General features: G+C 45.1%; 1 protein-coding gene and 1 long non-coding RNA gene across 2 annotated transcripts; both read left to right on the top strand.

The window, feature by feature from the left end:
• Nucleotides 1–43: 43 nt before the first annotated feature.
• LOC126526321 (uncharacterized) lies at nt 44–9,072 on the top strand. The gene is made up of 3 exons (XM_050174222.3): nt 44–266; nt 1,718–1,831; nt 8,055–9,072. Exons 1-3 carry the CDS (start codon nt 169–171, stop codon nt 8,260–8,262), a joined length of 420 nt encoding a protein of 139 aa, XP_050030179.2. The 5' UTR covers nt 44–168; the 3' UTR covers nt 8,263–9,072.
• On the top strand, nt 1,838–7,167 carry LOC140219804 (uncharacterized). Its single transcript, XR_011896002.1, has 2 exons — nt 1,838–4,789; nt 6,812–7,167. It is a non-coding gene; the product is annotated as an uncharacterized lncRNA (long non-coding RNA).
• Nucleotides 9,073–9,762: the final 690 nt, after the last annotated feature.

Below are 9,762 nucleotides of genomic sequence, written 5' to 3'. Positions count from 1 at the left end.
TATACTTGTTTCACCTACAGTAAAAACGTTTTGCAGGCAATCCGATCCACAGTGCTATGACGTGTCACGTGATCATGCATGTCCACACGTGTTTAAAGTGCGCCTCGGCAAAGAAATCGCTTTCGTTTCTGAAGCGGGCCTGTGGGTTGTGAAATCGGCGACCTTACAATGGCTCTTACTGGCTCCAGGAGTCTGCTGTCCAAAATCTGTTTGGTTGAAAGCGCTGTCAGGAGAGCTGCAGCGCCTTGCCTGCCCGCTCTCCAAAGGTATGACGCCGTTTGTCGTGTTTAGCTGATCACACCTTCGCAAGTTATTGATCATTTCAAAGAATCACATATTCAAACTTGTCGGCGGCTTCACAACGTTTACGAGCGACGGAGCTTTCCACGTAGTACAATGTGTTCGTAGTGCAAGGTCATTTGACGTGACTAGCGCGGGATTGAATTACGTCGTTCGGCGCAGTACAAGAGACGAAGGGGACAGACGGATGCAAGTTTGCATCTATGGTATATTAAATGAAGTTGCACACTTACATGCAGAAAAGCCCCCAAAACCAATAATCAAAGCGCACGAGTGTGTTTAAAACTACGCACACAAAAAGTAACTTGAACAACAAAAGAACACGCAAAGTCCAAATCTGACCGCCCCACACGTACCCCAAGTTTTCTGTAGGTAGTCGGGTACACTGGTATCGAAACACTGATACAGGCATTCAAGCACATATGGAAGTTTCTGGCATGGTCTCTGAACTTTTCACTTCAAAAGCACTTAGGTATCCTTCAGCATAACATTGAAAACAACTGATGCATCCGCTCTGAATCAGCAAGCGACTAGCTTAATCTCTGCTGAAGAATCTTCATTAAGTCCTTTAATATATAAGGAGTGTAAATTATTTTTTCCCGTTTTATTGAAATGTAAGCTTCCCTAAGGTGCATTTTTTCTCTCTCGCTCTCAGTTGCAGTACGTCACTTGGCCTTTAGGCCATTTTCAGCAAGTATCGCCAGGCTAACTCCATGACTATAGAATCTGGCCTTCAGTTGCTCAACTCTTTTCATGGCAGATCATTGTATCTCTCTTGGTGGGCTCATGAGAATGATAGATGTGTTCTCTGTGTGTTGCATGAAAGCATGATATTAATTACAGATGCTCAAACTTGCTTTTTTAATGTACATTTGATTTGGCTGGTCGTTTTCGATTGCTCCGACAGCGCGTGTTACATTTTGCTGGTCGAAGCCAAGTGCTCGGAACACAATTGGCTGGTTCTTTTCGAGCACTCTGAGGAGCTCCCACCTTCTACTTGGGAGTGTCGCTGAGATGCGACAAGCTCAATCATGTGGCGACACTGATTGTTCTGGTAGCAGCTAGTACATTCAGCTGGGGCAGCCTTTCTGTGGCTGCAACCTCGAGAGGCTCTGCTTCACTGCAAACTGAGTTGGAGCGTGGCAGGAACCAGTAAAACGCACCATAAGACATTACTGCTGTGTGGAGTAAAATGTGTTCTGAAGGTATCTGTAAAATTGAGATTTCAGGTAGCAGCTGTATTACTGTTACCTCTGCTCTTGTGCTGTTTGGTGCTGGGTATCACACTGTAATGCATTACTCTGGGCATGCGAGTAGCTAACTTCTCTGGCTTTCCTTGTTTCTTTCACCCTGTGGTTCTTAGTTGAGTTGGCATTAAGTGTTGACTTGGTTGCATGTCTGTCATTCGTTTGAGCAGACGTGCGGCTGGAGCGAAAGCTGACCCAAGTGACGCAGAGGAGGACGACAAGCCCTACGTGTACAGCACAAGCAAGGCAGCCGAGTGGAAAGCTGCACAGACCTTCCGCCCACCGTAAGTTCGAAAAGGCAGCGAGGGCAGGAAGCAATGCCATCTGTTTCTTTTTTTTTTTCTTTTTTTACTTGGCTTGTTGAGGCCTCACTTACATTTACTGTGACTATGCATTACAATGCCAACGTGCACTCTTTGAGATTTTGCCCTGCATTTGGTAACTTTGTACTATTGGCATATGTTAGTTAACTCCTCAGTTACAATATAAAATTTTTTGTATGTGTGTAAGAATAAGTGTACGAATAATGTTGATTTATTACCATAAGGTAGAGAAATGATATACCAGAAAAGAGAGCAGTTAATTCTGCATAGTTTGCTTGAAGGCGGCTAACAGTAATAAATTATTGCTTGCGGAAAACGCGGTATTGTTAGTATTTTTAACAGTGCTTGGATAAGCACGGATGCATAGGATAAGCATAGTAGACTTGGTAGGCGTTACAGTGCTACTGACATGACATTTTTAACTTTTCTTTTGTTTAATAATATTAATGAATAATGTTTCTTAATATTTCTTTTGGTAAATGAATGCCTGAACCCTGTGTACCCTGGTAAATATACTAGCAAGCACCAGAAAGCATTTCATAAATAATGTACTAATATATTAGCCGTGAGATCTTTTAGTGGTGCTCTCTCATGTGTGATGTCAGCAGGGAAACTCTTTGTGCATGCTACGTAAAGGTAACTGGACACTGTCGACTGGCCTACCCTGCTCAATATTGTTAAATGCAAGTCTGCAGGTTTGTAGAACAGCATGTAGGGAATGTTCCAGAACGCTATTCCCAACGGCATCAAGCAGAGTCACCATCGTCACCGCACTTAGTGTAGATTGCTCCCGATGTCATCTGCGAGCCGTGACTGTGTACACATGAATGTATGGTGTTAATTTTTCGTTATTGCTGTTCCAGTATCGTGGCACTCATAATGACTTGTCACACATTTTTTCTTCATGAGCTGCAGCATTTGGCATTTAGCTACCATATCGGCAGTGCAATACTACGTCTGTGTCCAGCGTGCACAGCGTGTCCTTGGTTTCCTGCTTCGTTGGCTTCAGACATTTCAATTCTGTAGCTGTCAGCGCGTTAAGCATATCACAAAAGATATTTGATGCCATTTTTAAGAAGTTAGATGGTCGCGGCAGTGCCTGAATACATGCACTGCTGTAATCGCATTACAGCAAAATGTGGCATTAAATCAGCAAGTAATGGACCAGCTGTTTTAAATGATCTGGCATAATGCAAGCTGCACTTGCTAAGAGAAAATGAAAAAAGTGGGAAAACAGAAATTCCGTGGCTGAATGTCAGATCACAGGTTGTCCTGACATTGGGTGTGCCTTTCACTCTCTACAGAAAGTTGCTATACTTTTTGTCAAAAAAAAAAAAAGTGCCGTACGACAAAAGTATGCTATAAATTCATAGAACATAGAGGGTTATCTTCAGTACTAGAAAATTTACCAAACTTGCATCGAACTGCTGTCGCCAACCTTTCAGCTGACTGCACATCCATAGGTTTCGGGTGGCTATGAAATGCCTGGAACGTCTGGTAGAAGGGCAGGCAAAATAAATAGGCAAAGTAGACAAAGTTAAGTAGACTTGTGCTGCAGTGCTGACCTTCGCAAGGTAATCAAACTTGATTACTTCCAGCATGACTCGGCTCGGCCCCTGCACATTAGTCTGATCAGCCAACCGTGGCACTCCTTGCTTTGCTACTGCAATAGGCAGCAGGCACATCTCATGGTCGATATTCATCTAGCGATAAGAATTAGTCCTGCTACATAACAAAATCAGGTGACAACCTTTGCTTATCACCATTTTCAATATATGTTGGCTTGTAAGCACCTCATACGTATTTGAATCTATGTGACAAGAAAATGGAGATGTTTGTGTTAGCTGGTATTTGACCGAATGTAGGTAGCTGGAGTGCTAAACACAGAAGGAAAAAAATAGAGCGGGAGGGGACATACATGCAAGGGTGCTATAAAGTGATGACATGTTTTGTGCCCATTTTTTACATAAATTTTTTTTATTCTTGAGCTGTTAAAGTGACATTTTCTTAGTGGTCCTCAGTAGCCTGAAAGTACGCTGAACAGAAATAGTCTCGAGCTAGTTAACCTATTTAAATAATATGTTCACATTGGAAATGGTAATAAGATTTATTTGCAAGAAAATAGTGTGAAGGATGATTGGCGATTGCAAAACAATATGGAGCATGGTGCCAACCAATGTCGATATGTACTGCATGTCAGGAAAATTATAAATGTTTTCTTGTCAGCAAGAGTTCTGTATATGCAACACAAAGTCAGCAGAATTGTGAGCCAAATACAAAATTTGCATTCAACTACAATGCTGCTTAATTGATGCACATTCTTGCGAATAAGCTTTGTGATCGTGCTTGGTTTCGAAAGCTGCATAGACTGTCATTTACTTGCTTGGCGTCATATCTTATGACTAAATCGCGAGATTGTGTCTAACTTCCCTGGCCATGGTTATACAAAATGAATAAATAACATTCTGGGGTGTTATGCGCCAGAACCACAATATGATTATGAGGCTTGCCGTAAAGAAACACTTCGTATCAATTTCGATCACCTGGGGTTCATTCATGCAAACATAAATTACATGAGTGATTTTTTACATTTGGTCCCATTGAAATGCAGCTGCCATGGCCAGAACTAAACCAGCAACTTTGAGCTCAGCAGCGTAGTGCCATAGCAAATGGAAGCTAAATTAAACATTTACAGTGTTTATTTTCCTTCTAGTGCTGGCATTTATAAAACTGACACTGCAAAAATTAAATACAGCCACTAATTGGAAGGTGCTGTGTTACTCAAGCACACAGTTGGGGAGTGAGTAAACGGATGAAAATGCAGCTGTTCTATCTGGAGCTTAGCAAACAACAAAGGCGAGTCTGCCGGCTGACGTCATCGGAGCATCGTTTGCAGAGCCGTCATTGGTGGTGCATAAGGTTTATATAATACTTGTTTCTGCAGACCAGTTTCAGTACCTCCTACAGGTCTACGATCAGGAAAAACACAGAATTTTGGGGGAATTTCTACTTCTGTTGCTTTGAGCCGTTAATCTTTTATTGTGTCTAAACTGCCAGTGTTGCAGACTGCCAGAGAACAATCGTATAACGAGTCAGGGAAAACCTAAAAAAATTCAATGATTTCGAAAAGGCCACAATATTAGACAATCCTGCAGGAAGTGGATGTGTCCCAGCATCATGATACAGTGGTTACGGTAACTGCAGCTGCCACATGAGAGTGCAGCATTCTTGTTTATTTGTTTATGAGCACTGCAAACATGCATAGCCTTATTGCTGCACAACAAGTCTTTACCGTGCGACATGTTGTCATGACCGTGTCAATGACTCCAGGTTTCGACACCAACTATATATCAAATTAAATTGTGTTTCCCACACTGCGCACATAACCGTAGCCCCTTTACAGAACAGAAGTGTTTCCATAACCTCAAAAGTATGTGTCAGTGTGCCTTTAACATCTCCCTTTAAATGTAGCAATAGTCATCATAATTTGATGCTGAGCAGGACAGTCTCTCCATTTCAAGGCTTTTACATAGGAGCTCCTCAGATAGATTCCTTTTAACTAAGGGTTGGCACACATTCAAAGATTTCAATTACAAATTGAATATTGTGCACTAACTGCAGTCGACTTCCTTGAATTCTAGCCTGATGGGACCGACAAAATTGATTCAGTGATCCAATTCAAAAATGCCGAAACACACCACTAATTCATCTGGCAGTATTTGTCCAATTCTAACACATCCCCGAATCAAACATGTGCCCACTTTCTGTGTGTACAAGGTAGAAAACTAACATAGAATTTACATTAAAGCTCCTAAAGAAAGTAGACATCTAACGTGCACCCAAATTTTTAACAAGAAAAATGGGCAAGGGTCTACTACTAGTAGCATGATGGTGGCCTGTTTTGCTGATGTGCAACTAATATTAGACCAGTCAGCTTTGCCGCATGGTTTTTAAAAATGAGTTTCTCCCCAGTCCACTTGTATCATGCAGTAAAGCATACGAATTCTGAGCAGGCGATTTTGGTTTTGTATCCGATTGCACCACGCAGGCAATCTTCGGCCCATTTCTCTGGAGAAAAAAGTAGGCGTGTTAAAATTGGATGAATACTGTACTCAGGCATTGTTAGCTACAGTTATTGCTTGCAGTCGACAGCAAATTCTTCAGTCTGTAGTGGTAGACGACTAAATCCATCAGCACATGCAATGCCTGGCCTAAAACAGAGGGCATATAGCAATACCCGGAAAGGAGTAGAAACCACTGTAGAACTCCCGGATAGCAATATTCAGGATTGCATGCATTTGCTTCCAAAAAGCCCAGCAATGGCTGGTGGTGTGTGACAGCTTCAAAGTACCGACCCCAAAAATATTCTCTCGGGTACTAGGCCTGGGTCCTCCTTGTCCAGTTGACTATAATTCCTTTCAGCAACAGCCAAAGAGTAAGATAGAAAGGAGTGCTGGCTCCGCCTGTTTGGCTGACTCTGCTCGTCTGCAAATGCCTGCGCCGCTCCACACCGCATTCACCAGACGGTGCTGCGCGTGAGGAAAAATGTGGAGTTGGGCAAGGGGAAGTGCTCCGCCCAACCAGAGGAGTGGACGGGTGGCCAGGCTCAGCTCTGGGGCGCGATCGGAGATGTTTTGTTCGATACGCGTTCTGTTCGGTTGCTGCAACGTTACAAAGTGGCAGTATGCAAAATTTGTGACAACGGGGCAGAGAGAGCAGCCAATCACGAAGCACGTGGCCTTCCCGGAAGTTTACTTCCGTCGTTTGTCGTCTGCTTTCAGACAGTATACTACAAAACGAAATGTTTCTCGTCTTCCAAATGCATGAAATCTCTATCTAAAAAAATATCTTTTTTTGTTCTCAAGCCCAAACACGTTTTCAAATAGTAGTACGTGTGACTACTGCAATTTATAACTATTAGTTTCTTTGCGTCGTCCCTAGGTGGTGTCGCACACAGCGAGAAGAAAAAAAGAAACGACGGGAAGAGTGGCGCACTTTTCAAGAGGCAGCGACAACATTCCAGTGGCTCGCTGGCACCGCTGATGGGGTCGATTTCGCTGTACAACCAACGAATTATTTGTTTCAAGAAACAAAAACGACGCCGGAACTACCGAGCGCCAGGCATGCTGCGCAACACGAGCGTGTATGGCAAATCCCGCGCGTCATCCGTCACAGGGCGTCCCGAGAAGGCACATCAGACTATCCTCGCTGCCCAAGCAGAGGATGCGCAGCAAAAAAAAAAAAAAAAAACATTACCTATGTGGCTACTCTAATAATAAAATTTAGCTTCAGCTGTCGTTTTGGTGGACTTTCCAGGGTGCAGGTGAAAGTGCCTGCTTTCGAAAGGGGGGAGGGGGGGCAAATGACATTTTCCCCCACATTTCTGACAGCGAGGGGGCAAGCGCCCCCTTGTCCCCGGGTAGGTACACCTATGGGTACTGAGTATGTGACACTCAGTCTGTGCTGGTCTTCGATCAACCTCATTGATCCGACTTCGATCGCTGGGTACGTGCTAGTAGGTGTCTGCCGCTCTACTGTGACAAAGAAAATATAAAATTTTTCCGATGCCGGGCGGAATCGTACCCACGTCATGCAGGTTCCTCACGGACAGCAACTGAATGCAACACAATTGCGCTGAGCATGTGCCGCTTTTCAGTGAACGTCTCTCAGCGTTTACAGGCACCGACGCGTCACACTTTTCATCTCGGAGGCCATCCACGGGCTTCTCAGCAGTGCCATAAGGTGCTGCAATGTGTCCAGAAAGGAGCATGGGGGAGTAGCCCAGTTGCCGTGTTACGCGTTTCTCACTGTTGACTCGAACCGGTGTGCCATGTGTCTCGGAGGCCACGCGAAGGCTTCACAGTGGTGGCCCTAGATGGCGCCGAGTGTTCTTAGGGAAGCATGAAAGAGCAGTCCCGCTGCAGTACACGCCTCATACATAACTCGTTTGGATGGTGAGAATACGTTGTGCTACTGTACCAAACGCTTTACCATCGACAATCATTGTGAAATGGGTTCTGCCAAATGTTTGCATATGTTCTTGCATATCAACCCTCCTCTGACAATAAAAGTAGTTTTGTTTTGGTATTCTAGAATGGTCATTTGCTCATGCAGCTCAGCTTATTTTGCTCCCTAGAGCTCTTTTAGAGCAAGCATCTTTCTCTCTCTCTCTCACTCTGTGCAGAGAACGTGATATGCCTGCAGTGCAGCGCTGGTCCGTCTTACTGAGCATTTCGGCGTTCCTGATTTACTTCTGCGTGCTGCGTGAGGAGAACGACTTCGACGAACAGTTGGCGCGGCCCATCACGGAAACTGTGCCGGAACTGGGGAAGGTTGTCGAGACGCCGCCCCCACTGCCTTCCAAGTGGGTCCCGCCAGCCTGGCGGGACTGATATTGTATTTGAGAAGAATTGTAGCCACGTGGAAGTCACGTCGGATCATTGTTTAAATTTTTTTTTTTGGCTGCGAACTAGCGTTGCACCTCACGGCACTGCCACGAGCGTGGCCGTGAGAAGCCACAGGGACAGTCTAGTCAGTTCCATTGTAGCATCCGCCAGAGCAGCTTTCTTACATTCAGATCATGGTGCAGGGAAGTACTCGTGAAAGTTTATCAGCAAGCTACTTGATTGTATCTGTACCAGTTCTGCTTGCACAAGGCGTTATACTGATTTGATGGTTGAAGACAATACGGTAGAATTAGCTGTTCCCAAGACTGACTTGTGGCGGCATTGCGGTGATGCTAAGGCGCTTTTCACTAGGTTGATGCATGAATAGGCGCGTTGTGCGGTCGATGTTAGTAAAAAGTCACAACACGTGCTGGTATGACCGCTACGACGTGGATACGCTATAAAAACTGAATGATTGGAGAGCAGTGACTGGTGGAGTCTAGGGAAATCAGTTCAGCGGGAATCCACGAGGGGTAGGAAAGTTAATGAACGACAATAGTTGCGATTCATTTAGAGGGCCCCTCACCAGGTCTGCCCATTTTTTTTTTTTTCAAACTAAACGCCCTGTGCCCTTTTCCATGCGGGCACGCACTCCCAGAGGCAGAGTCGACCTAAGTCGCACAGTGCGTCTGCCTAAGTGGCAGTGCTGTGGTGTCACAGTGACACCTGACCGAGAGCTATTCGAGGCAACATCAGTTTGCTCTGATGCTTCAATAGACAAATTAAAGTTTGGAGAAATAAAACATTCAAACCGAATGTCTGCGTGTCTGTTTTACTTCGCACCGTCGTAAGAGAGATCCGCTTCGTCTGCTTGTTCTCTCCTCCTGCGGTCGCGTGCGCAGATAACAAAAGTGTGCCATTTTCTACCGTGCTCCGGCGCGCGATCGCGCTCGTTGACGTGCTCGCGTCTACCTCGGTGTTCACGTGGCACTGACTTACCATACCGCTAGTCTGGCGCCGGCAGTACAACGACGCTGTGTATTACGGCAAGGATGCGTGAGACGTTCCAGCCTCTAGAAACCGCGCACTGTAGGTCCAGTTTGCAGAAGAAGGCAGACAACGCAGATGTTCTTGTGTGCAGCTCCCAAGATCGTGCGCAGGGCGAAACAAAACAAATGTAACAGCTCGAGGGCTTGCGCGCGAGACCGTCACCGGAAGTGCTCCACGCAGCGAAAAAAAAGAAAGAAAGCGGCGACCGTGACGGTGCACGTGACGCTAAAGAAAGCAGGGAAGGAACTTTGCTCACGGATGCTAGACTGGACGAGTGTCGATGTGGGCAGTGAAACTTGCCTTGAAATCATGGGTTCGCGACGCTTCAGATATTTCTATCTCTGCCAAAATGAGCCTATTTGAAAAATCATTGCGCTAGAACGCTCGCATACAGCATATAATCAAATTTGCTATGTGGCCTGGTGGGGAGCCCCTCAGGAGTAGCAGGCTTTTTTT

This window comes from Dermacentor andersoni, chromosome 8 (assembly GCF_023375885.2).
Source record: "Dermacentor andersoni chromosome 8, qqDerAnde1_hic_scaffold, whole genome shotgun sequence".
Lineage (NCBI taxonomy): Eukaryota > Metazoa > Arthropoda > Arachnida > Ixodida > Ixodidae > Dermacentor > Dermacentor andersoni.
This window is presented reverse-complemented; position numbering and strand designations above follow the sequence as displayed.

What these genes read in the sequence shown, in the direction of transcription:
- LOC126526321 (XM_050174222.3), top strand. Translation starts at nt 169, where the DNA reads ATGGCTCTTACTGGCTCCAGGAGTCTGCTGTCCAAAATCTGTTTGGTT. An exon ending in TGCCTGCCCGCTCTCCAAAG is followed by an intron (nt 267 to 1,717) that starts GTATGACGCCGT and finishes TCGTTTGAGCAG; the next exon opens with ACGTGCGGCTGGAGCGAAAG. An exon ending in GCACAGACCTTCCGCCCACC is followed by an intron (nt 1,832 to 8,054) that starts GTAAGTTCGAAA and finishes CACTCTGTGCAG; the next exon opens with AGAACGTGATATGCCTGCAG.